Source organism: Cordyceps fumosorosea (assembly GCF_001636725.1).
Source record: "Cordyceps fumosorosea ARSEF 2679 chromosome Unknown scaffold_27, whole genome shotgun sequence".
Lineage (NCBI taxonomy): Eukaryota > Fungi > Ascomycota > Sordariomycetes > Hypocreales > Cordycipitaceae > Cordyceps > Cordyceps fumosorosea.
In genome coordinates, this window is record NW_017387327.1 from 249,754 (window position 1) to 270,339 (window position 20,586).

The window sequence follows — 20,586 nt, forward strand, 5'->3', positions numbered from 1 at the left end:
CTCGGAGCTTGGGCGGTGGCCATCGTCAGGTACAAGTCAGGAACGGAACGAGAGTCAGACAAAGTGGAACTTGGCCGAGGCCGGAAAAAGCAATTCGCAAGAGAAAGGCTGTAGCCACGGCTGAAGGCTGAGAGCGACGGAAATTAATAAGCACTGACGAGTGTATTTTGCTTTACGAGATTGGACAATTTGAAATATAGTCAATCACCGAGGAGAAAAAAAAAAACAACGTGCGAGTTATAATAGCATCGTGCTATTGCTCGGGGGTTTAATGAAAATGATGAAAGAAAAATCTGTTCACGATCCAGGTACCGATGGTGAGCTCCGAACAGGAACAGGAACAGAAGCAGAGTACGAGAGCGAGCTCAGCCAAGAGAAATGAACTTGGTGCTCCACTATACCCCACTAAGTGAGTGCATCGCCCTTCACAAGGCCCCGCTCATTCGTCTATTCGGACGCAAACAGCGACGGTGGACAGCTGGCAGCGCTGGCAGCTGGCAGGTCAAACGCCGCAACTGGCGGTCCGCCGCCCACTGCAAACGATTTGTCTGCCAATTGCCAGGTGTTGCCAGCTGCCACACACACACCTCAACGCACACTCCCCACACCCCCCTTCCGGCTGTTGCGGATTCCACACTCACTCGGGTGTGCGTGTTGAGCCTGCTCCTTCCTGGTCGCTCGCCCTGCTGACCGCCCAGGCTACCTCCGTTTGCCTTGCCCAGCCCAAGACTAGCCCGGAAACAGCGAGCAGCCTGGCCCAGCTGGCCTGCCACGAGCCATCGTCATCCAACTCCACTCCTCATCATACCAAGACAACCACTCCTCCACCACTTCCGCCCCATCGCCATACATATATGTAATCGAGCCTGCCCGCCTCATTCGCAGCCTCTCCTCCAGTTCCCGACAACCTCAATCCGCCCTACAGTTCTTGCATACTTGCTTAACATAGAAATAGGCATCACCATATTGCCATCACTATTCAACCTTACCATACTACGGCATCAACCAACACGTCTTACAAGGAAGGCTACTTCCACTTGCAGCACTCCAAACGTCACCACCACCGCCACATTCGATCGAGCCGCTTTCCGCCGACTGCTCCGTCAAATAAACCGGCCATCCGGCAAGTAGCTCTGTGTATATATCATTATATATACACGAGCTTCTTCCCATTGCCTTTCCAAACTCACCTTTCAATCGACTTACACAACACCCACAATGCACGTACTCAACGGCTTCAGCTCACGGCGCAAGACGCCCAAGCCCAGAGACTTGCACATTCGCAAGGTTTCATTCTCTGGCTGCTCACTCTCCTCCGGCTGCTCCATCGATTCATCCTCATCAACATCAACCACCCGTGGTCCCAGCCACCACCGCTCCGACAGCAACTCCAGCTACGACCCTCTCCGCCTACACCCCGTTGTGCAACCACCCCCGCGCCTGCATGAGCGCGCCTACATTGCCTCGCCCCGGCGCCGGCCAGAGGACTCGCCACGCACGTTGTGCAATGACCGGGCCCCCGGCAGCGCCGGTCAGTGGTCTGCGTATGGTGTCAGCGTCTTCGAGTACGACGACAGCGACACCGAGGTTGACGAGGACGACGAGACACCCGCCTTGGAGCCGGTGCACAGCAACAGCATGCCGCCCATGACGAGTCCGCTTGATATCGAGGACGACGAGTCAGACGATGAGGACTACTTCTTCATGCGGCTGGCCAAGCGCCCGCAACTGCCGCGCTCGCACTGGTCCGAGTCGACGATCCAAACGCTCGCGCAACTCACACCGGCGCCGAGCAACACTTCCACCACGCCGGCCGAGCGCCTCGAGGATCCCATCGAGCAGGCGCGCATGATGCTTCCCAACTTCAGCTGGAAGCACCACACCGTGCCCGCCCGCCCGCGCATGAGGGCCATGGACAGCGTCGAGCACATGGCCAAGCTGGGCGGGTGGAAGCGCAAGGCGGTTGTGCTCGACAACCAAGACAGCCTTGTTGCTACCGAGACGAACTAATACGTTCCTCGACATACACTCTCAACACATTCATATTACGCACTACAACTACTCTCCCTGACGTCACGTCGTATTTCTTTTTGATCCTTCTTGGAGTTGGCCAGCATTGTGTTTTGGGATATTTTTGGATACACACAACACCGGCGCATTTATAATACCACTTATTTGTTATTTATTACTTATTTATTGGGCTTCCGGCTTTTTCACGGATATCATTATTGTCCCAGTCACCATATCTGGAATTTTCTGTTATATCATTATTTTATTACATAGCTTCTCTTCCGGTTCGCAACACAGTTGCAAACTCTTGATACCAGCGCGCCACAGGCCCGCCTCAGCAAAACAATGCTACTCTTTTTTTTCTCGTCGAACCAAAAATTTTCCTTTTTCTTTCACATGTGCAATCTCGCTTGTCAGGCACCCGAAAATCGCCGCCCTGCCCGCCCGACCAGGCATATCCAGCTGAAGGACCCTTGCTCGAGTGGTGGATAAAATCATAATAGTCCCAACAGTCCTTCTAGATTGAATCGTACGCGTGGGCTCAGCCCTTTTTTTCCCTTTGGAGCCGGGGCACCTGTGGAGTAGAGTAATTTCGCCCTGTCCGCTCAATGTCCACTCAAGCATTCCCGAATGACAGTCCGGTCTGGTCAGTCAGCCAGCAAACTTTTTTTTTTTTCTTTCAAAGTATTGATTTTTTTTTTCTTGGCCGGGGAGAAGACCCTGGAAATCGTAAACCCCCGCTCTCGGGCAAAGGACTCGCACTCGCTCCGGCACTCTCAAAACGGCTCGCTGTCCTCGCGTCATCGGTTGGATTTGTCAGTCACCACTGCACTCTCACCCTCTCCCTTGGCTCAACACAGTGTTTATTTTTGCGCTTATGCCTATTTCTGTAAATGGCTACTTTTCCGCGGAGGGGGCCATCTTCCGTCCCTTTCTTCCAGCCTAGCCAATGAATGTTTCAATAAGCTTAGCTCAGGGCAAGTCCAGCGAGCGACTCGTGTCGAAACAAAAAAAAAAAAAAAAAAAAAAATGGCGGATAAAACTTGACCGCTATAAACTAATAACATCACTATCGCGGACTCAACTCGTACTCGGCGCGCACGGATTCGAAAATAGATTGGCTCGCTCTAAATTTTTTTCGTACGGATACTGATTATCAAGAAGCCCTGCCCCCCAACAACGCGTATCGCGCCAAAAAAAATTTTGACTCACCTTCGCTCTCTCGGTGTGGCGCCGCGGCGTTGTGGCTTTTGTCTCCTTCACAGCTCGACAAGGTCAATAAAAAAGAAGTAGAACTCGATATTATCAAGCTGTTTTTGATGCCGCGTCCACTTTCCTTTCCCTTTGTTCCTCTTTTCCGCGGCGATGCTCGGCATGTTAGTTCATGCATGCATCCTACCTATGTACCTGCACACAGACTTGTCCTGCACGCTCTATAACCCCATGACCCCGTGGTCTCACCGTCCCCGCTCATCCGCATTCCAAATCGCCATCACAATGTCTTGGACCGTTCGTGAGAAAATGTGAGCGAAAGTCCAAGCCCGTTCAGGGGGTTCATGTATGTACACCTCGGTGGGCCGAAGGACCGTGGGGGATTGCGTGAATTGGGGGCGAACTATTCCGCGACTAAGGAGGGAAGAAGCAAAACGAGGCCGGGGGCTCACGAGATCTTTCGGCCCTGCGTTGCCTACACGCACATTTGCTTTTTTTGCATGATTCTCGTCAAGGTTCAGTGAACCCCTGGCCGTCACCGACTTTTTGAAAAGCTGTATTTGCGCGCACGCCCCCTTTTGCAAATCAACAAAACAACCGGGAGCGGCCGAGGCCGTCGCTTGCCCTGTCTCATCCTCCAACAAGTGATTGACATTGGCAAGGATTCATGCATGGAATGAGCTGCTCTGTCCGATCATGCATGCTTGTTCCCCCCAGGGGCGTCATCAACCTGCCACGACTTACTGATGGATGGACACTTTACGCGCTTCCCACCACGACCCCGTCCTCAGCCCTCTGGAATGGACACCCTGAACTCTCCAGAGAGGAATTTGACTCATATTTTTTTTTGTCATCCTGAAACCGTAGTGTCGTATACCTCATTGGGTTTCTTTCTCCTGCCAACGTTCCACGTGCAATGGGGACTGCTGGCCAACATTCGGAACCTTGAACAAGTTCTCTAGTGAGGGAGAGAAGGCAACTTGAACACACCGCTAAGAAGAGCAGTGTTTACCATGGCATGTAATCGGGTGTTCAGAAACGCGCGTCATAGTGCCCCGTATGTGTTTCCCACTGCTTATTTGATAGTCTTCCCAGGCACGCGGTTGCTCAATCACTGGCCGTAGTGGCCAGCCCGGCGTTCCATCAGAGGGATGCTATTCATCATTCATCAAGTGCTGGCTTTCACTCTGTACCTATGAAACGCTACGCAAACTACAAGAGTTAGTGTTGAAAGCATCAGAGGAGCGACCGGGTAATTCCTCATCCGCAGGCCCGGCAACTTCGTGCCTGTCCATGCCATAGGTTTGCATCACGTAGTCATGCTGTTCAAGGCCAACCTCGGCATCATAGGTGTGATTCGGCGCTATCTCGTGGGTCATTGTCTTGTTATGCTCCTGCGGTGTCTACAAAGCATCGCAGACCTCATCCGCGCCGCTGTCGCAGGAGTGCAATGTTCGGCAGCCTGCGTTGCGGCTGCGTCTCGAGCGTCTCGGGTCGTCTGGCTGGGTCCCAGCAGAGCATGGTGCCATGGCCTTTGTAGAGGGCACCTGCAAGGCTGCTGGCAGGCGGACGAGTTGCCAGTTAGACTACGACTATATGATATAGCACATATTGTTGCAGACATCTCAAGGAGGATGTTAGCCATAGTATTCGGGGAGACTCTCTGAGGAAGTGACCACAATAAGGCGGACTAGAACTGGTATTACAAAAAGTATATTGGTAGAATGGCGTTTGAATACTGATGGAACTGGTGTTGGAATGCCCTGTTTATCACAACCCCTTGGACGGATCGCAAGGAGATTTATACACGCAAAGAATCGCCTACACAAAGCGCTGGCAGACGTCATCACCAAACTCACACGCGTCCCCCAGCTTCCTTCCTCCGCATCATCGCAGCCTTTTCGACATGTTTCATTCCCGTTTTCCTGTTTATTCGAACTTCAATAGAATAGTGACTTCGATTTGTGCTTCAAAATTCGACGTCAGCTGCTTTGAATGCATCCGAGGTCTTTGGTGAGGACGCAGCTACAACCCCACAGCGTCATCCTCGCATATGGCTTCCAAGGAATCACGTCCGAAGGCCTCTCAGGAAACTTTACGACAGTGCGACGGAATCGTACGCGGGAAAGCTTTCGAACTGGCCGAATGGGAGACTCGTACACCCCGACATCTTCGGCGCCGCCCACCTCGGCGTCCGAGTCGAAAGATGCAGAGCGGCTTGCGAAGCCTTTCGTGCAAGATCTCGGCAGGCTCCATCAATCACAGCCAGGCAAGGAAATTTTGACAAATCCGCTTGCGTCCGTGGTCGTTGGGGAAGCAACAACTACCAGAAAACGCAACAGCGGTCATGGCATATCAGGAGAATGGAGCTTGGCGCTTAGGGAGGAGAAACTGATCGCCGTCGACGCTCAATCAGGCCGGTCCCTGGAGAGCCTGCGCAGAGAAGACGTTTTGCAACAGGATATATTGAACGAGTCCAGAGCTGGAGAGCCGAAAATGTCTCCAAAAAGGGGGGACTACGCTACGAGCCACCAGCAGATGGCGAGCGCGTCTTTCCAGTGCTCAGCACTTGGTCTCACGTCTGCGCTTCCCCTGCCTGCGCTCAATGACCTGACGACAGACATGGTGAACAAGAATGCATTCATCTGCTGCGACAATAATGGCCCCGAAAGAAGAGGTGTTTTTGATGAGGCATGGACTGGGATGGAGACGCAGATCAGGATGACAAGACACTGAAGGGTATTGGGAGTGAGGCTCGCTGACAGAGAAAATAGGGCTGGGTACAAGGAAGAACTGCCAAACTGTATTAAGATAGCAGATGAACTGTAGAGCATCTTCAACGCAACTACTAGAAAGAAATATTTACAACAGCTCGCGCTTCTCGGAGCTAGGAGCTGACGGCGGCTCATCGATGGTCCCAGGCTCGTCAGCGTCAGCGTCAGTACAGCACAGCGCAGCATCGTGAAGGGGATAGCATGATTGAGTCTGCCTTTGCTTTAAAGAAGTTTCGGCGTACTTGAAGAAGTCGGCGAAGTGATTGCTTTGCGGAGACGGGAGGGACGACTGCAGCGAGGCGGACCGCGAGCCAGGCACACAGTTGAGCTCAACAAACAGGCAAGTTGTGTAGTGAGTTGGCAAGGCTCTCTAGAGTCCATGAGCAAACATGGCGTGAATGCAGTAGACGAGTCTCACAGTTTGAAGTGTTCTCCGGCTTCGAGGTTACGCGGGCGGAGAGCTGATGGTGTGGTGATGTGGTGATGCTGACTGCGCAGTGGTTGAGACGTGGGCGAACTCGGGCGAACGTTGAGACATGATCCTAGAGGATCTGAATCATGTTCAAAATCTGACGTGAGATGGAAAAAAGAAAAAGAAGGCAATATTTTGTTGAGACATGCATGACCTGATATAGTGAGGCGTAAAGGCGCACAAGCGCCAGGTGGTACATTCACAGCACACAAACGCCACGGCATGCGGGACGGCTGGGGCCAGATTTTCAGCTCTGATACATTATTCATCGGGGTCGTCCATACTTGTCGGAATATTCTCATCCAGTCCACAGTCACGCCAGGCTATGCGTCCCGCCGCCGTGGCGCTGTGCAGAGTCGCACAGCGTGGTGAAGATGTCAGAATAGCCGGCATGCCGGGATGACAGAGTGCAAGTAGACATTTTGACTACGGAGAGTATGCTGAATACAATGAGCGCTTTGGTAACGCATGTCCTCCGTCGTCGTGCGATTCTGTTGGCGCTTGGACTCGACGGTTGAGGTTAAAAGAGCTGGGCTAATAAGCGCTGTATGAGGTATATTGGGCAATAAAAAGCTATTTTGTTTGTCTGCAATGGAAGCTCATAGGTCGAGCACAAATATAATATTTTTTTTTTTTTTGGCTTGGGCGAATTCCGGCAATTGCGAATAGAAAGAGTTGTTGCTCTGCTTGCTTGCAAATTATCGCGCGGCGTCATGCGCTCGCTGTACGGTAATCTCGCGGCTATTCTATCATTTCGCCCACGAAGTGATTGGGCATGAAATATTTAAAAGTAAAGTAAAATAAAAGCTCTCGTAGTAGTAACAGAAATAATCTTGTTTTTTTTTTTCTCGGAAGCTGCGGGGTTCAAGTCGTCGCCGTAATCTGTGCCAGCTAATAACAAGGTAATTTGGCCTCAATTCTTCCAGGTTGGCCGTTGACGCAGCCCGTCTTGCGCAACATCTAGTGCCGAGAATGAATGGGCCTGTCAGTGAGCCGAGGCAACACACGGTCCGTTCCTGTGTTACGATTCCGAAACTGACAGACAGGCTGAGCACAACATCGAGGAGAAGGGGGGGGGGAGGGGATAGGAGGAAGCTCTAAGGTGGTGTCCGAGCCCTACAGTGCGGTGTTTCCGTTTGTCTCAACTTGACAACTTGTCACATTTTCTTTTTGCGGTTGGATGCCAAGGTCCGCTCGGAATCTGCAAATGACAGAATTAACTGCACTGCCTGGCAAATTCTAGTTATTTCATAATGAGTTCCTGGTGGCTCAGTTGTTGGAACGGCCGGTGAGCATCTTCCTCTGCTCGCTTATAGCCTTTTACGAAAAGAAGCCACTTGCAGATAAGTTAATATACGTGTGCAATTTCCGAGCAGCTGTACCGGGAAGTCCGGCCGAGTAAATTGATCTGATGAGTAGTTACTAGTAGTAGCCCGAAGCGGAGGGTTTGTCCAGTCTGGCCATTCCATGTCCGTGCACAGGTTCCCAGTCATCCGTTCACAGAGTGGCTTGCTGCGAGTTTGCTGCTCATGTACATACTACAGTACATGGTGGCATCTGTTGTGACTTGAGTTACCAAACTACAGGGATCCGGGGGCGTTTTTGAGAGTCTGTGACTGGCTATCCCAATCCTTGCAGATCCTGGTTGGTACTTGGCGTCGGCGATTCATTGTCTGCAACCTGCAGCGCGCATCATCTAACTAGTTAGTTCCCATCCCCTCTTTCTCTTTCTGGGGATCCGAAATGAGACCCCGAACAAGACACCACACAACCAGGTCTTGGGTAAAAGTAGTGCCAGGGGGAACTCGCAGACTTGAAAGGGCCAACCCGAGTCAACTCAATCAGTAGTCCCAGGTCAGCTCTCGCAACCATCTCTTTTATTAGCTTCCCATCAGTAGTTCGGCTTCGGCTTCGTCTTCAAGGGAGCAAGCAAACTGCAACTGGTTGGGCACGGGCCGCGTGATGGGAAACTTTGGCCGGTTCCAGACTCGATCACATACTGGAGCGTACCTTTCTTGTCAGGGCTGCTTTTATCCGTATTTACTTACCAGTATTGGCATTAGCCTCCTGCCAGGCTGTGGGTGGTAAATCGAGTGATGTGCGCTCTGACCCCTCTGACCTTTCCTTCCCTTTCTTTCCCTTCCCTCTCATCCTCCTCCTCAGCCAGTTGCTGACGAGTTTTCAGCCCACCATATTGCTTGTTCCAGAGCGCCACCAACTTTTTGGCGGCCGCGAATTCGACAGGATTTGTAAAAGCCTCGTTTGTTTTTTCCGTTTTTTTTTTCCTTTTGTTTTTTGCCCACATTTTTTTTTTTCTTTGACAATGCAACGATGGGAGCCTGATTCACCAACTTTGCCCGTCTGTACTGCCCGTCTGTACTGCCCGTCTGTACTGCCCGCCATGTCCTCTGCTAGTAGCGGTTGTGACTTGTTATTATAGCCACCGTTATGTGCGTGTCTGTGCGCCGGGCGTCGTGTTGAAGAGGCTCCTCATCAAAGCCCACAGTTACTTATTATGTGTGTGCACTACGCTGCACTACACCACAACTCAACTGCCAACCTGCCAACCTGCCAACCTTGTCAGATCCCCCGCAGTCTGTCTGGATGATTAAAAGGAGAGGGGGTAGCCTCGCAGTAGTCACTCCTGGGAATATTTTAATACATCTCAAACTTCCATCTATCTGATTTCATCTCATCTTGCTTCTTCAAAAACTGCTCCGAGACCCCAAAAGACTGACTGACCCTTCAAGACCAACAACTATCTATACCTTGTGTGTAGGGGGTCACTTACACCCAACAACCTCACCAACATGAAGATTCTCTTCTTCTGCACCGCCTTCAACTCATTATCACAGCGTACCTACCTCGCACTCTCAGAACACCACTATGTCACCATAGAATACGCCCTCTCCCAGGAGCTCATGGTCGAGGCCGCCGAGCTCGTCAAGCCCGACCTCATCATCTGCCCCTTCCTCACCACCCTGGTGCCCGCCCAGGTCTACTCCAAGTACCTCACCCTCATCGTCCACCCGGGCCCGCCGGGCGACGCCGGCCCCAGCGCCCTCGACTGGCTCCTCATGGGCGACGACGGCACCGAGCCCGACAGCAAGAAGCTCCTCAAGCGGACGTCCCTGAGCGAACACGGCCGCCCCTACTGGGGCGTCACCGTCCTGCAGGCCACCGCCGACTTCGACATGGGCCCCGTCTGGGCCTTTGAGCAGTTCGCCGTCGACGTTGACCAGCCCAGCGTCACCAAGTCGAGCCTCTACCGGGGGCCCGTCACCCGCGCCGCCGTAGCCGCCGTGCTCAAGGCCGTCGACCGCATCACCCTCGCCTCCAAGACCTCCTCCGCCACCAGCTCTCGCAAATCCTTCTCCTCCGCCAACTCCCGGCCCAACACCGCAGCCTCAGCCGTGCACCCGGACCTCGTCGCCAACCCCGTCTTCGCACAGCTCTCCGTCACAGCCGGCCAGCCCTTCCAGGGCGGCCAGACCCGCCACCGGCCGCTCCTCCGCGCCGCTGACCGCGACTTTAACCCAACCACCCACACCGCCGCCGAGATCTCCCGCCGCATACGTTGCGCCGACTCGCAGCCCGGCTGCCTCAGCGGGCTCTTCGGGCCACGGCTGTACCTCTACGGCGGCGTCGTCGACGGCGGCCGGCAGGCAACCGGCGCGGTGCCGGGATCCGTCATCGCCAGCCGCGACGACGCCGTCTGCGTTGCCACGTGCGACGGCAAGGGCGTCTGGATCACCCACGTCCGCCGCGTCAAGGCCAAGACGGACGCCGCGCTGTGGCCCAAGGTGCCCGCCGTCCAGGGCCTCACCGAGCTCGCGGAGCACTGCATGGGCCGCCACGACCTGCAGCGCGTCGTCTCGGTGCGCGACAGCCGGCGACGACCCGACGGCGGGGACGAGTGGTCCCGCGCGACGCGCAGCACGCTGCAGGACCTCTGGATCGACTTTGAGCCCGCGGGCGACGACGACGGGGGCAGCGTCGCGTACGTCTTCTTCGACTTCTACAACGGCGCCATGAGCACCAAGCAGTGCCGACGCCTTCTTCGCGCCCTGCAGCACGTCCTCTCCGTCGCCTCGGAGCGCCGCGTCCGCGCCGTCGTCCTCATGGGCGGCTCCTACTTCAGCAACGGCATCCACCTCAACGTCATCGAGGCCGCCGCCGACCCGGCCCTCGAGTCGTGGTTCAACATCAACGCCATCGACGACCTCGTCCACTGCCTCCTGCACGACCTGCCCGCCCGCAACATCCGCACCGTCGCCGCCGTGCGGGGCAACGCGGCCGCCGGCGGCGTGGCGCTGGCCACCGCGTGCGACGTGGTGCTCGCCGGCGAGGACGTGGTGCTCAACCCGGCGTACCGCGCCATGGGCCTGCACGGCTCCGAGTTCCACAGCCTGACCTACCACGCGCGCTGCCGCGGGGACAACGGCCGCCGCGTGCTGCGCGAGATGCTCCCGCTGAGCGCGCGCGCCGCCGCGCACCTCGGGCTGGTCGACCGCGTGCTGCCCGGCTGGGGCGCCGCCCTCGACTCCGCCGTCAAGGCGCAGGTCAGGACCGAGCTCCTCTCCTCCGCCGCGGGCGACCTTGCCGAGTGGAAGCGCGGGCTGGACATGTCGGCGGCGGCGCTGGCGCGGGTCCGCGCGGAGGAGCTCGCGGAGATGGCAAAGGACTTCTGGAGCCCCCGCGCGCTGCGATACCACCCGCGGCGCGCCGACTTCGTCCGCAAGGCCAAGGCCGGCGCGACGCCCCGCCGGTTCGCGCTGCACCGCAAGGCGGACGGCCTGGTGGACGAGGAGGATGACGAGCGCTTCGACTCGGTGGAGTGGTTCGCGATGAAGGGCAGCGGCGCGGCCAGGAATGCCGCCGTCGCGGAAGGGGAGTCTTCAGTGGCCGCGCCGAAGCAGCCGGAGAAGGTGTACGCGCGCAGCAGGACTGCGCCATCGTCTAGCTGCGACATGAACGAGGAGAAGAGCTGGGGCCGCGCGGAGGCGGTGCCCAAGGCCAAGACTCGGGGGACTATATTTTGCTGCTATTATGATGCAGACTAAAAGCGTGCCGCGTTGTTTATATGAGTTTTCCATGTTTCAATTCTTTGGTTGTCGAAGCAACTACATTAATCAGCACAGGTGGGCGCAGGCGTCAGGTTACGGACAAGGACAATCCTTTTAGCTATACTGGTAGCGATAATCTCCTATTAGTGATTATGATCGATACTTGATCCAAATTCCAAGGCAAAGCTTGCCTTCTGAGCGGATTTTGTGAACTAGATCAAGGTATGGGTACATCCTAGAGCTCTCATGTACCATCCTAAGCTTTGTGATGCCCCATGTCCCACGTTCCATCCTACGGCTTCTGCCACGTCCCATCCTTGAGCGACGACACGATGGCCTCCGCCTTGTACTTGAGGTTCGACAGCGTCGTCCCCTGGCGCGGCTCCTGGCTCGGACCGGGATCGTTCCACACCGACACCTTCCTGGTGGAGTGCGCGCCGACCTCCAGCACCGTGCCGCCCGCGTACTCCTCCGACTCGACCAGCAGCAGCATCGCCTCCGCGACCTCGCGCACCGGGATCAGCACGTCCTGTTCGGCGTCGTAGACGCCGTCCTTGTCCGGGTGCTCGTGGATCATCGGCGTGCTGACGGTGCCTGGCGCCACCGCGCACACGCGCACGCCCGCGGCCGCCTCGAGCGGCGCCAGCGAGCGCGTGAAGCCGACCACGCCAAACTTGGCCGCCGCGTACAGCGGGCACGGGAACACGGGCGTGTAGCCGGCGATGGACGCGATGTTGACGACGCGCTTAGGAGCCGGTTCCGTCGCCGCCGCCGGCCCTCCGCGCATCCAATACTGCAGCGCCAACTGCGTGGCGCGGATCGGGTGCGTCAGGTTAATGTCGAGCGCCGTGTAGTGGTTCGCGTCGACAAAGTCCCGGCTCTTGCTGGAGCCGGGAGGGTGCCAAAAGTTGGACGCGTCCGGCTCGAAGACGCCCGCGCCGGGGCAGACGATGTCGAAGCCGCCAAACTCGGCGACGGCCCGGTCAAACATGTTGCGCAGGTCCTCCCACGCGGTCACGTCCGTCTTGACGAAGACGGCGCGCGCGGAACCTGGGCCGCCGCCGCCGCCGCCGCTGTGCTCGCTCACCACGGCCTCGGCCTCGGGCCGCAGCTTGATGTCGGCGATGACGACATTGCAACCCTTGCTAAGAAGCAGCTGCGCAAAGGCAAAGTTGATGCCTGGAGGGACCAATGTTAGTTGGGTGCTCACTTGAGAGATTTGCACAGAGTCTCTGCTTGCCTGAACCTGCACCAGTGATGACGGCCGTCTTGCCTTTGACAGAAAACGGCGCCATTCTTTGCTAGACTGAAGATGACTTGATCGTTAGTCTGGAGCTAGGACATGGAAACCACAGATTGACCTCTCTATTTATACAGGAGTCGTCTGTTAATAAATGCCGGGGGATGGGGAGTCCTCGTGTAAACACCAGCTGAGATGTAAGCGAGTATTTATCGCCACCGTCGACGCAAGCCACTATCCAATCTCTTTGATGCACATGGCCCCTCCCCAACCATCATCCATCCATCTCGTTTGCTAGCGTCACAGCCAACGGACACGGACTTTTGGTTCGGGCTCCGCACACCAAACATCAATTCGGCGACTGAGGCCGCGGGGTATCTTTTTCTTGCCAAGAATCAATAAATAGCTTGATCGATCCGTACATTCAACTGTCTGGGTCCCTTCCCCATGGGGTATTGTACCGAGCCTCGGTTCAAGGCTGGGTGGTAATAGTACAGGTAATATACATGAGATATGCATTCCCGCGGCGCAGGGTACATGCAGGGCCTTTTCTGAGCCGACTTTATCGTGCCCTTTCCAAAACAAAAGTCGACGCCTGCAGCGACATGTTTCGGGCCCCGGTTGTAATAGTCGGCAGTTGTAACATCGGTATCATCTCCATACTTGTTGTCCATCCAGTATTCCAGAGAAGCTGTAGAGTAACAAGGTCCTCATCGTAGGATACCGTCGCTTTCGCCTGGCAGTCGTTCCACGCGCTTCTGCTCCCAGTTGTCCAAGTCTTTGCTGCCAGCCAGCCTCTGCGTCCCAACGATTAGCAAAAAAGAACCTTGCCAAAACAGCCAGGGCAGGAAAAAGAAGCAAAGTAAACTCCCATCTCTGCGCATGCTTGTCAGTCTCCCTCACGTACATAGTATTCCTCGCGCATGTCCACCTTGCGCGCCGAGCGCCGCACGTTGAGCTCCTCGTCGCGCGTCATCTGGCGCACGCGGCGGTCGTGCCGCTCGTATCGGATCGCCGTCGCGGGCGTCAGCACGAAGGAGCCGGCGACGATGACGGCCAGGAACGGCAGGCCGAACATGAGGAATGGCCGCTTGCTCAGGATGGCGCGGTACCGGGCGCCAAAGGCGTTGGCCTCGCCGGCGGACCGGAACTTTTTGCTCTGAAAGGTCGGCATGCTTCGCGGGGGTCGTCAGAGAGATTGTGCGATATGCGACTTTGAAGGGTCGATCCACGTTCGAGCATCGATTAGATGGACTGCTGCTGCTTTGGCGCGACCAATGCAGCAAAGAGAAAGAATCAGGCCATCCCGCAAAATTATGGCGATGCTATGTCAGTGGCTGCACATGTGGAGCCAGCCACCTGCTTGCACAGGAAGACAAGTTAGACTTTCGTAAACACATTATCAGTATAGGCATAATGCAGGTTGCATAGGAATTGAATGTCGTAATTTATTCAGAATCAACACTCCGATACTATGTATTTACAGTGGCTTGCAAAGTGCCGTCGCTAATAACATGCCTCTGATCGCTTTCTCAGCTATGCAAAAACCCCCCGACAAAATAGACATGATGCCAGCTTCCAAACCAGCCCGCCGCATCCCCGTCTTCAGGTTCCCTAAGTTAGTCGTAACAAAAGTTGTAAAATAAGAAAATATTCGAGCTCATCATAAGTTCCGCGCCCGCGCAAAGTGCAAATTCCATGCCTAGTCCCAAAATGCAAGCTCAGCATATATATGAAACTTGGTACCAGTACAAAAAACAGTCAATGAAATAAACCCGCTCAACTTGTACACAGGAAATGGATCGTGGGAGACGGCCACGGCCGTTGCATATCGGCAACTTCATTACTGTGCTGTTGCAGAGCACGTTTCGTAGTCGCTGCTCACCAAGACTGGACCTGGTGCAGCTTCGCTTCCCACTATCTTTCGAGTCGTGGCGGAGAAGATTGCCACCCATTGATCACCGCCATCATCCCCATACCAATCAAGACAACCCCAAGCATCGATGCATATGGCAGCCCGCTGTAGAGACTGTCATCTTGCAACGACCCTCGTCTGGGTGCGTTCAGAGGCGTGATGGTATTGGCCCTTGACAACGTCGGGCTTTCTTCGAGTTGCTCTGGCTCATCAGCCTTGGTGCTCTCGTTCTTGATCGCTTTGGTTAAAGCGGAGCTGGCTATGGGGGCTTTCCCTTCGGTAGATGCAGCCCGGCTCCCTTCTTCGGTCGAGTGTGGGGAGGTGGAGAGAGCCTTCTCTTCCGCTGCGACTCTGCGGGCCTCTTCCTCTCGCAATTTGATAACCATCTCGGCAAGTGACTTCCGGCCGGAATCTCGCTCAGTCTCCGCAGCTTCGCAGCGTGTCTTCCACTGCTCCATTTGGCCCCGAAGCTCATCGACTTGTGTCTCCATAGTGCTGAGGCGGATTTGCAAAGTGCTGTCCACCTCATAGGTCCCATCAGCCTGATCACCACTTTCATCATGTGGTTGATCGACGATGTCATCTGCGCTGTTTGAGAGGACGGTAGTCTCTAGCAATGTCTCCTCGACCTCCTTCGCAGGCGTTACGGCAGAGCCATTCAATTGAGTCTTTGCCGACTCTTCCAGCCTCATTGCCAGATCTTCAGCCAGAACTCTCGCTTCTCTCTCTCTCTCCAGCATTGCTTCAAGCTCACGCATCCTTGCCGTTTGCGTATCCATATCGCGCTTGGCATTGTTGAGTGCTTCTGTCAGCTGGATGATCTGGCTGACGTTATCTTGTCGACCGGGAGACGACACTGTAGGGCCCGATTTTGAACGTTCTCCGGCTGCGCGTTTTAGCCCCGGCACATCAGGCTTCTCTGGCAGTGGTTGCTGTGGTGGTGGCGCCGGAGGATCAGAGAATCGCGTCTTTGCATCTGTCCTCAATGGAATGCCGTTACCGTTGACCATAGGGGAAGGTTTCGGAGCCTCCTGAGATTCGGCCTTCTCCAGGTCCTTTATATCCTCCTTCGACAGCAACGTTGTAATAAATTGGTTTGTCCGGCCCAGATCCTGTGCTTGCAGCTTTGCATTTCGCATTTCCGTTGCTAAACGCTTCATGATCTGATCTGTTGCGATGGGAGGGACAAAAAATGGTCGCTGTTGCATCATACCATTTGGCTGTGGGTTTTGTATAGGCCCGTTCTGCATCATACGCCCATTGGGGCCCATACCAGCATTGTTGTTTGCTTGTCGACCTCGCATTTGCATTTGCCCTGTGGCCATCATCATTGAGCCATTAGCGGGATCTAAATCGCCAAAGCTCATATCCATGACGTTGTTCGAGGCGGTCAAGAACCCAGCATGCTCAACTTTTGCTGCCACTTTGTGGTGAACGACTGTCTTTTGATCTTCGCTAACAATGTCAATGCCAAGTTCCAGTTGGTCCGCAGTCTGCAATTCGTGGGGTTCAGACTCGCGATTTTCCTGTGATAGGCGTATGCCATTGACAAATGTGCCGTTGGAAGATTTTACATCGCGGATGAAGATTTTGCCATTGCGTTCAGCAAAAATCTCGGCGTGCTGCCTCGATAGAACCTTGCTGTCAAAAAATCCATTTGTGGGAGTCGGTAAGGTTTTCTGGTTCGTTTGGCGGCCTATCCGCAGGTTTTCGGGGGCAAAGGGTACGACTATCGTCTTGCGTTCAAATGTTCCATTCATAGAAAGGAGGTATAGGACAGGTTGACCCCCTTGGGATTGATCTTGCCCGGGGGGTCGCATCATGCCCTGCTGCGTCAGTTGAGATTGTCCACCGCCGCCGACGGGCGACTGCTGCAGGACGCCATGAGGTAGCATGCCATTCGGTCGGCCGTTGGCTACTCTGGAAAACTCGCTTGGCATGTCTCCTTTCCCTGTGGGCCACGGATTCTTGGGTTGTGGTCGTTTTCGCTGTGGACCATTGGCTGACCATTGGCTGCCCTCGGACGTGCTCGACAGAGAAGTGCCGTTTGAGTGAGAGCCGTTGGTGGCAACGGAAGTGTTTGAGGAGTCGGAGGATATCGACGACGATGAGCTGCTTCGCGCCAGGTTCTTGCGAGGAGCAAACATGCCTCGCACTTCGTCAGGGTTCATGGGGCTATTCCCATTAATGGTACCCCATGATGAACGCGACACTTGAGGAAACGCTAAAGGATTGACGACTGCAGTCATGAGGAAGGTTCGAGGTGGGTGATGTCAGGTAGGGTCGTCGTTGGGGGTAGTACGTGGATCGCTCCCGCCAAAGGCTGTATTGCGAGACTCTATGACCTAAGCCGACGAGCGACCATTCAGTCGGAGCCGCAGTGGGCTATTCAGGCGTCTCTCTTGAAAAGGGCTCCACAATATGACGGATTCGATGATATTCAAGGGGTATAACGACGCGATCGATTGTTCTATGATGCACAAGATTCGGTCAGAAGGATTGAAACATCAACCAAAGAAAGCGTGGAGCTGGAGAAATTGCATGGAGCGCTCGAGATCATGGAGGATCATAGAGTGCAGCGACAACGGCACAATGCGAAGACTTACCAAGAGGATTGCAGCAGGTTGGCGTGACTATAGACTTTGACGACGTTGATTAAGAGCACGGGGGCTTTAGCCGGAGTGAAAGATAGGATGGACACCACCCCCGTCTTGCCAGAAGCGCTCCTGAAGGTCGCACAGTGGACCACGCATCAAGCTGCTTGTGGCATGTACGTCACGCCACAGCTACCTGCTCCGAGAATAGAAGATATTCTGTACAACAAGCACAGAAACATTATTTAGTAATTATCATTCAAACTACCTAGCTTTTTTTCGAGCCCCGAAGCCGAATCCTTTTCCCTCTCACATTTGCTTCACGTGAGGCCACGATACAGTGCGTCAACCGAGCAGCTAGGCTCAAAATTACTGTGAGGGGCGTTGACGGCTCGGACTATTATTCCCCCGGCTAGCTCCTTGGCTCCCAATCAACGCCCGCGATTTCGAGGCGAGCTCCGCGAAACTCGGTGCAAGTGCTAGATTACCATCGATTCTGTGACGGCGCAATTCTTCCCTGTGCAAGCGACGAGCCAGACGGCGTTAAACAATACAGCCAACAATGCCTCCTGTTGCCAACGTTCCTATGGGCGGCCAGCATGGCCCGTCCAACTTTGACAAGTGTAGGATCACACTTACAATTCCTCGTACTTCCTACTAATGAACTTTATAGTCAAAATGGGCGCCATGATGGGAGGAAGTATGCTTTGCCCTCCGACACACTGATTTGGATGAATATAACTAACAATGCATCCAAGCTGTCGGTGTCATCATTGGCTTTATTTACGGTACGTCGCGGCGCCGGGGTGGTTTGCACCAGAACAAGGACTAACAATGCGCAGGCACAGTCAGCATCTTCAGACACGGCGCAGGGTCACAAGGCGTCTTTAGAACTCTGGGACAGTTCATGGGCGCTTCTGGTGCTACTTTTGGGTGAGTGATACCTTGCCTGCTATTCGGTAGCGTCGCTAATCGTCACCAGCTTCTTCATGTCTATCGGTAGCGTTATTCGATCCGACGCCGACCCCAAGCTTCGCGAAGCGTACATGCGAGCGCACCGAAGACCGATCCTCCTGATGGCGAGCCCGGCGTGGAGGAAGAGCTCATAGGCCGCGGCGTGTGACACAAGGAGGAAGATCCCGGTGCAAAACCCACGGCGTCCTCTTCTATTGTAACTATGTGAAAAAGAGATGGAAACATCATGTGTACAATAGCGAATTGTATTCGCACCACTCAGTCGAGCTGTATAAGCCAATCCTAATGAAATGGATAGACACCAGAGCTTTGTTAGTTCCACGAAGTGACAAGAGAGAGGAGAAGCGCCATGACGGGCTGCCAGCCCAGCTACGGCCACCATCCAGAGAGTGTACATAATGAAGCCTAATTATTTGAGTCATCTATGAGTGTAGATGGAAGTGTTCTTGTTAGGTCTATATTCGTGATTCATCATTATGTGACTGTTCAAAATCGAGATCTGGCAATGTTGACTCAGCAAATCTCCAATGTGCGGCTATGTGCTGCATATTCCCTTCGAGAACTTCAAAGAGCTGGTTGAGGATCGCTATCCCTCCTCTCTGTAAGGGCTTCTTGTGAATCCACCGCTTTGTCTTGTGCAGCGGTTTCCCCTGCCGGTGGTGGCGTTTCGATGCGCTTTGCAGAATCCACGGTTCCTTCAGCCGCGTCTGTTTCGTACTTCAAGATGTTGTCATTGCTGGGCCCTGTTTCCTCGGATTGGTGAGATTTGGAGGCCACGGCCTCATTGCTAGCAGATTCTTCGTCATGGATCCTCAACGCCGTCTCGATATCCTCGGTGAGTCTCTGCACCTCTTCATCGACCTCTTTAGTGCGCTCCTGTTGACTTCTCAGCTGCCTCTCAGCCTCCTCATCTCCAACGATGCCGCGCCACATCTTCTCCAGCTCTTCGCCCCAGCCAAGGTCCGCAGCCAGCTGGCGGATCCCGTCGTCGCAGGGCCCCAGTGACAGGACATCATCTGGCCTGGTGCCAATCTGACCAACTTTTTCCAAGTTGAACAAGACACGAGGGATTGACTCTCGCACCATCTTTGGTAGGCCGGCGAAGGGATACACCTGCAGACTCGTGCCAATGATGAGGACGAGGTCAGCCATGACTACCTTGTAGCTCTGCTCAGAAAACTCCCGCGGCAATGCTTCCCCAAAGAATACAATGTCCGGTTTTACAAGACCGTTGCAACTCATATCCACGCACCGAGGTACGTCTCCATTGTGGACATGGGTCCTCATTTCGTCGTCAGGGAATTCTTTCTTGCACTCAACGCATCGCTGGGTCGCAAAACTCCCGTGAGCCTCTATTATCTTTTCCGGCGGGACACCAGCGCTTCTCTCCAGACAGTCAATGTTCTGCGTGAACAACATTTGCAGCAGACCCTTTTTCTCCAGGAGTGATAGGAACACATGCGAGACGGTGGGGTGAAATTTGCCAGGATACAGCTCCTTTGCGAGCACGTAAAATGGCTCAGGGTTCTCCTTGAAGTACGAAATTTCGAACACAGCCTCAGCATGGGGCAGGTTCAAGCGGGCCAGGTTGTTGTACAGCCCGGTCTTTGGCGATCTGAAATCGGGAACTGCAGGGTAGGCGTTAACGGTGAGAATTCAGGAGGCTTTGGGGGTCGTCCTACTGCCTGCGGCGGTGGAAATTCCAGCACCGGTCATGACAACAATGCGCTTGACATCGCCACTCTTGATGTAGTCGGCAATGGCTGAAATGCTGCGTTCTGAAAGTGTGGTTGGAGGTGTAGACTCGTCTACCATTGCTGATTCTTCTTGACCCATTTTGAAGCGAGCCCAGCGTGGGACCTGGGAGTGCTGCTGGTGCTTTTGACGACGTCTTCGCCCTATCTTGGTGATTCAGGTAGGCAGGTAGGGCAGGTGGGCATGAATCAAAAGTGAAAGATGCTTCGTGTGGTCCTTTGTGCTGATGCATGCAGGAGGCTTCAGCAGTTGCTTGGCACCCTCAGGTTACATCATTTTCACCTCGCTTATCGATAAGAGTAACAGTAGTATCCAACCGGACGGAAATTGAAAACACGTCAGGGACAATGTAGTGCATTATGTAACAATAGGTAGCTAGTAATTGATGAAGAGATCGCGATTATTTTGAGAATGCACAATGGGATGTAGCAGTGCAAATGCTGTGGTGGCAAGGCCTCGGGACTCAATCCTCTCTGTTCAGGGCGCAGCTACCAGTCCGTGATGGAGAGTGCTGACGCGACGCGTCTACATTTAAAAAGTGAAAAGAAAAGATACTGATTTTAAGCCCTCTAT

At 54.5% G+C, this 20,586-nt stretch overlaps 6 protein-coding genes across 6 annotated transcripts; 3 read left to right on the top strand and 3 right to left on the bottom strand.

Annotated features, from left to right (window-relative positions):
- Positions 1-1,218: 1,218 nt before the first annotated feature.
- Positions 1,219-2,010, top strand: ISF_08205 (hypothetical protein; the record flags this gene model as incomplete). The annotated part of the gene is made up of 1 exon (XM_018851808.1): positions 1,219-2,010. One exon carries the CDS (start codon positions 1,219-1,221, stop codon positions 2,008-2,010), a length of 792 nt encoding a protein of 263 aa, XP_018701078.1.
- Positions 2,011-9,278: 7,268 nt separating this feature from the next.
- On the top strand, positions 9,279-11,531 carry ISF_08206 (formyl transferase domain-containing protein; the record flags this gene model as incomplete). The annotated part of the gene is made up of 1 exon (XM_018851809.1): positions 9,279-11,531. The coding sequence occupies one exon, from the start codon at positions 9,279-9,281 to the stop codon at positions 11,529-11,531; it is 2,253 nt and encodes a 750-aa protein (XP_018701079.1).
- Positions 11,532-11,826: 295 nt separating this feature from the next.
- Positions 11,827-12,829, bottom strand: ISF_08207 (NAD(P)-binding domain protein; the record flags this gene model as incomplete). Its single annotated transcript, XM_018851810.1, has 2 exons — positions 11,827-12,713; positions 12,781-12,829. 2 exons carry the CDS (start codon positions 12,827-12,829, stop codon positions 11,827-11,829), a joined length of 936 nt encoding a protein of 311 aa, XP_018701080.1.
- An 834-nt stretch (positions 12,830-13,663) lies between these two features.
- Positions 13,664-16,860, bottom strand: ISF_08208 (cytoplasm to vacuole targeting Vps64; the record flags this gene model as incomplete). The annotated part of the gene is made up of 2 exons (XM_018851811.1): positions 13,664-13,949; positions 14,822-16,860. The coding sequence occupies 2 exons, from the start codon at positions 16,858-16,860 to the stop codon at positions 13,664-13,666; spliced, it is 2,325 nt and encodes a 774-aa protein (XP_018701081.1).
- A 985-nt stretch (positions 16,861-17,845) lies between these two features.
- Positions 17,846-18,392, top strand: ISF_08209 (mitochondrial genome maintenance protein Mgr2; the record flags this gene model as incomplete). The annotated part of the gene is made up of 5 exons (XM_018851812.1): positions 17,846-17,906; positions 17,957-17,983; positions 18,042-18,071; positions 18,126-18,216; positions 18,266-18,392. The coding sequence occupies 5 exons, from the start codon at positions 17,846-17,848 to the stop codon at positions 18,390-18,392; spliced, it is 336 nt and encodes a 111-aa protein (XP_018701082.1).
- Positions 18,393-18,822: 430 nt separating this feature from the next.
- ISF_08210 (SIR2 family histone deacetylase) lies at positions 18,823-20,094 on the bottom strand (the record flags this gene model as incomplete). Its single annotated transcript, XM_018851813.1, has 2 exons — positions 18,823-19,886; positions 19,941-20,094. 2 exons carry the CDS (start codon positions 20,092-20,094, stop codon positions 18,823-18,825), a joined length of 1,218 nt encoding a protein of 405 aa, XP_018701083.1.
- Between the last annotated feature and the right edge of the window lie 492 nt (positions 20,095-20,586).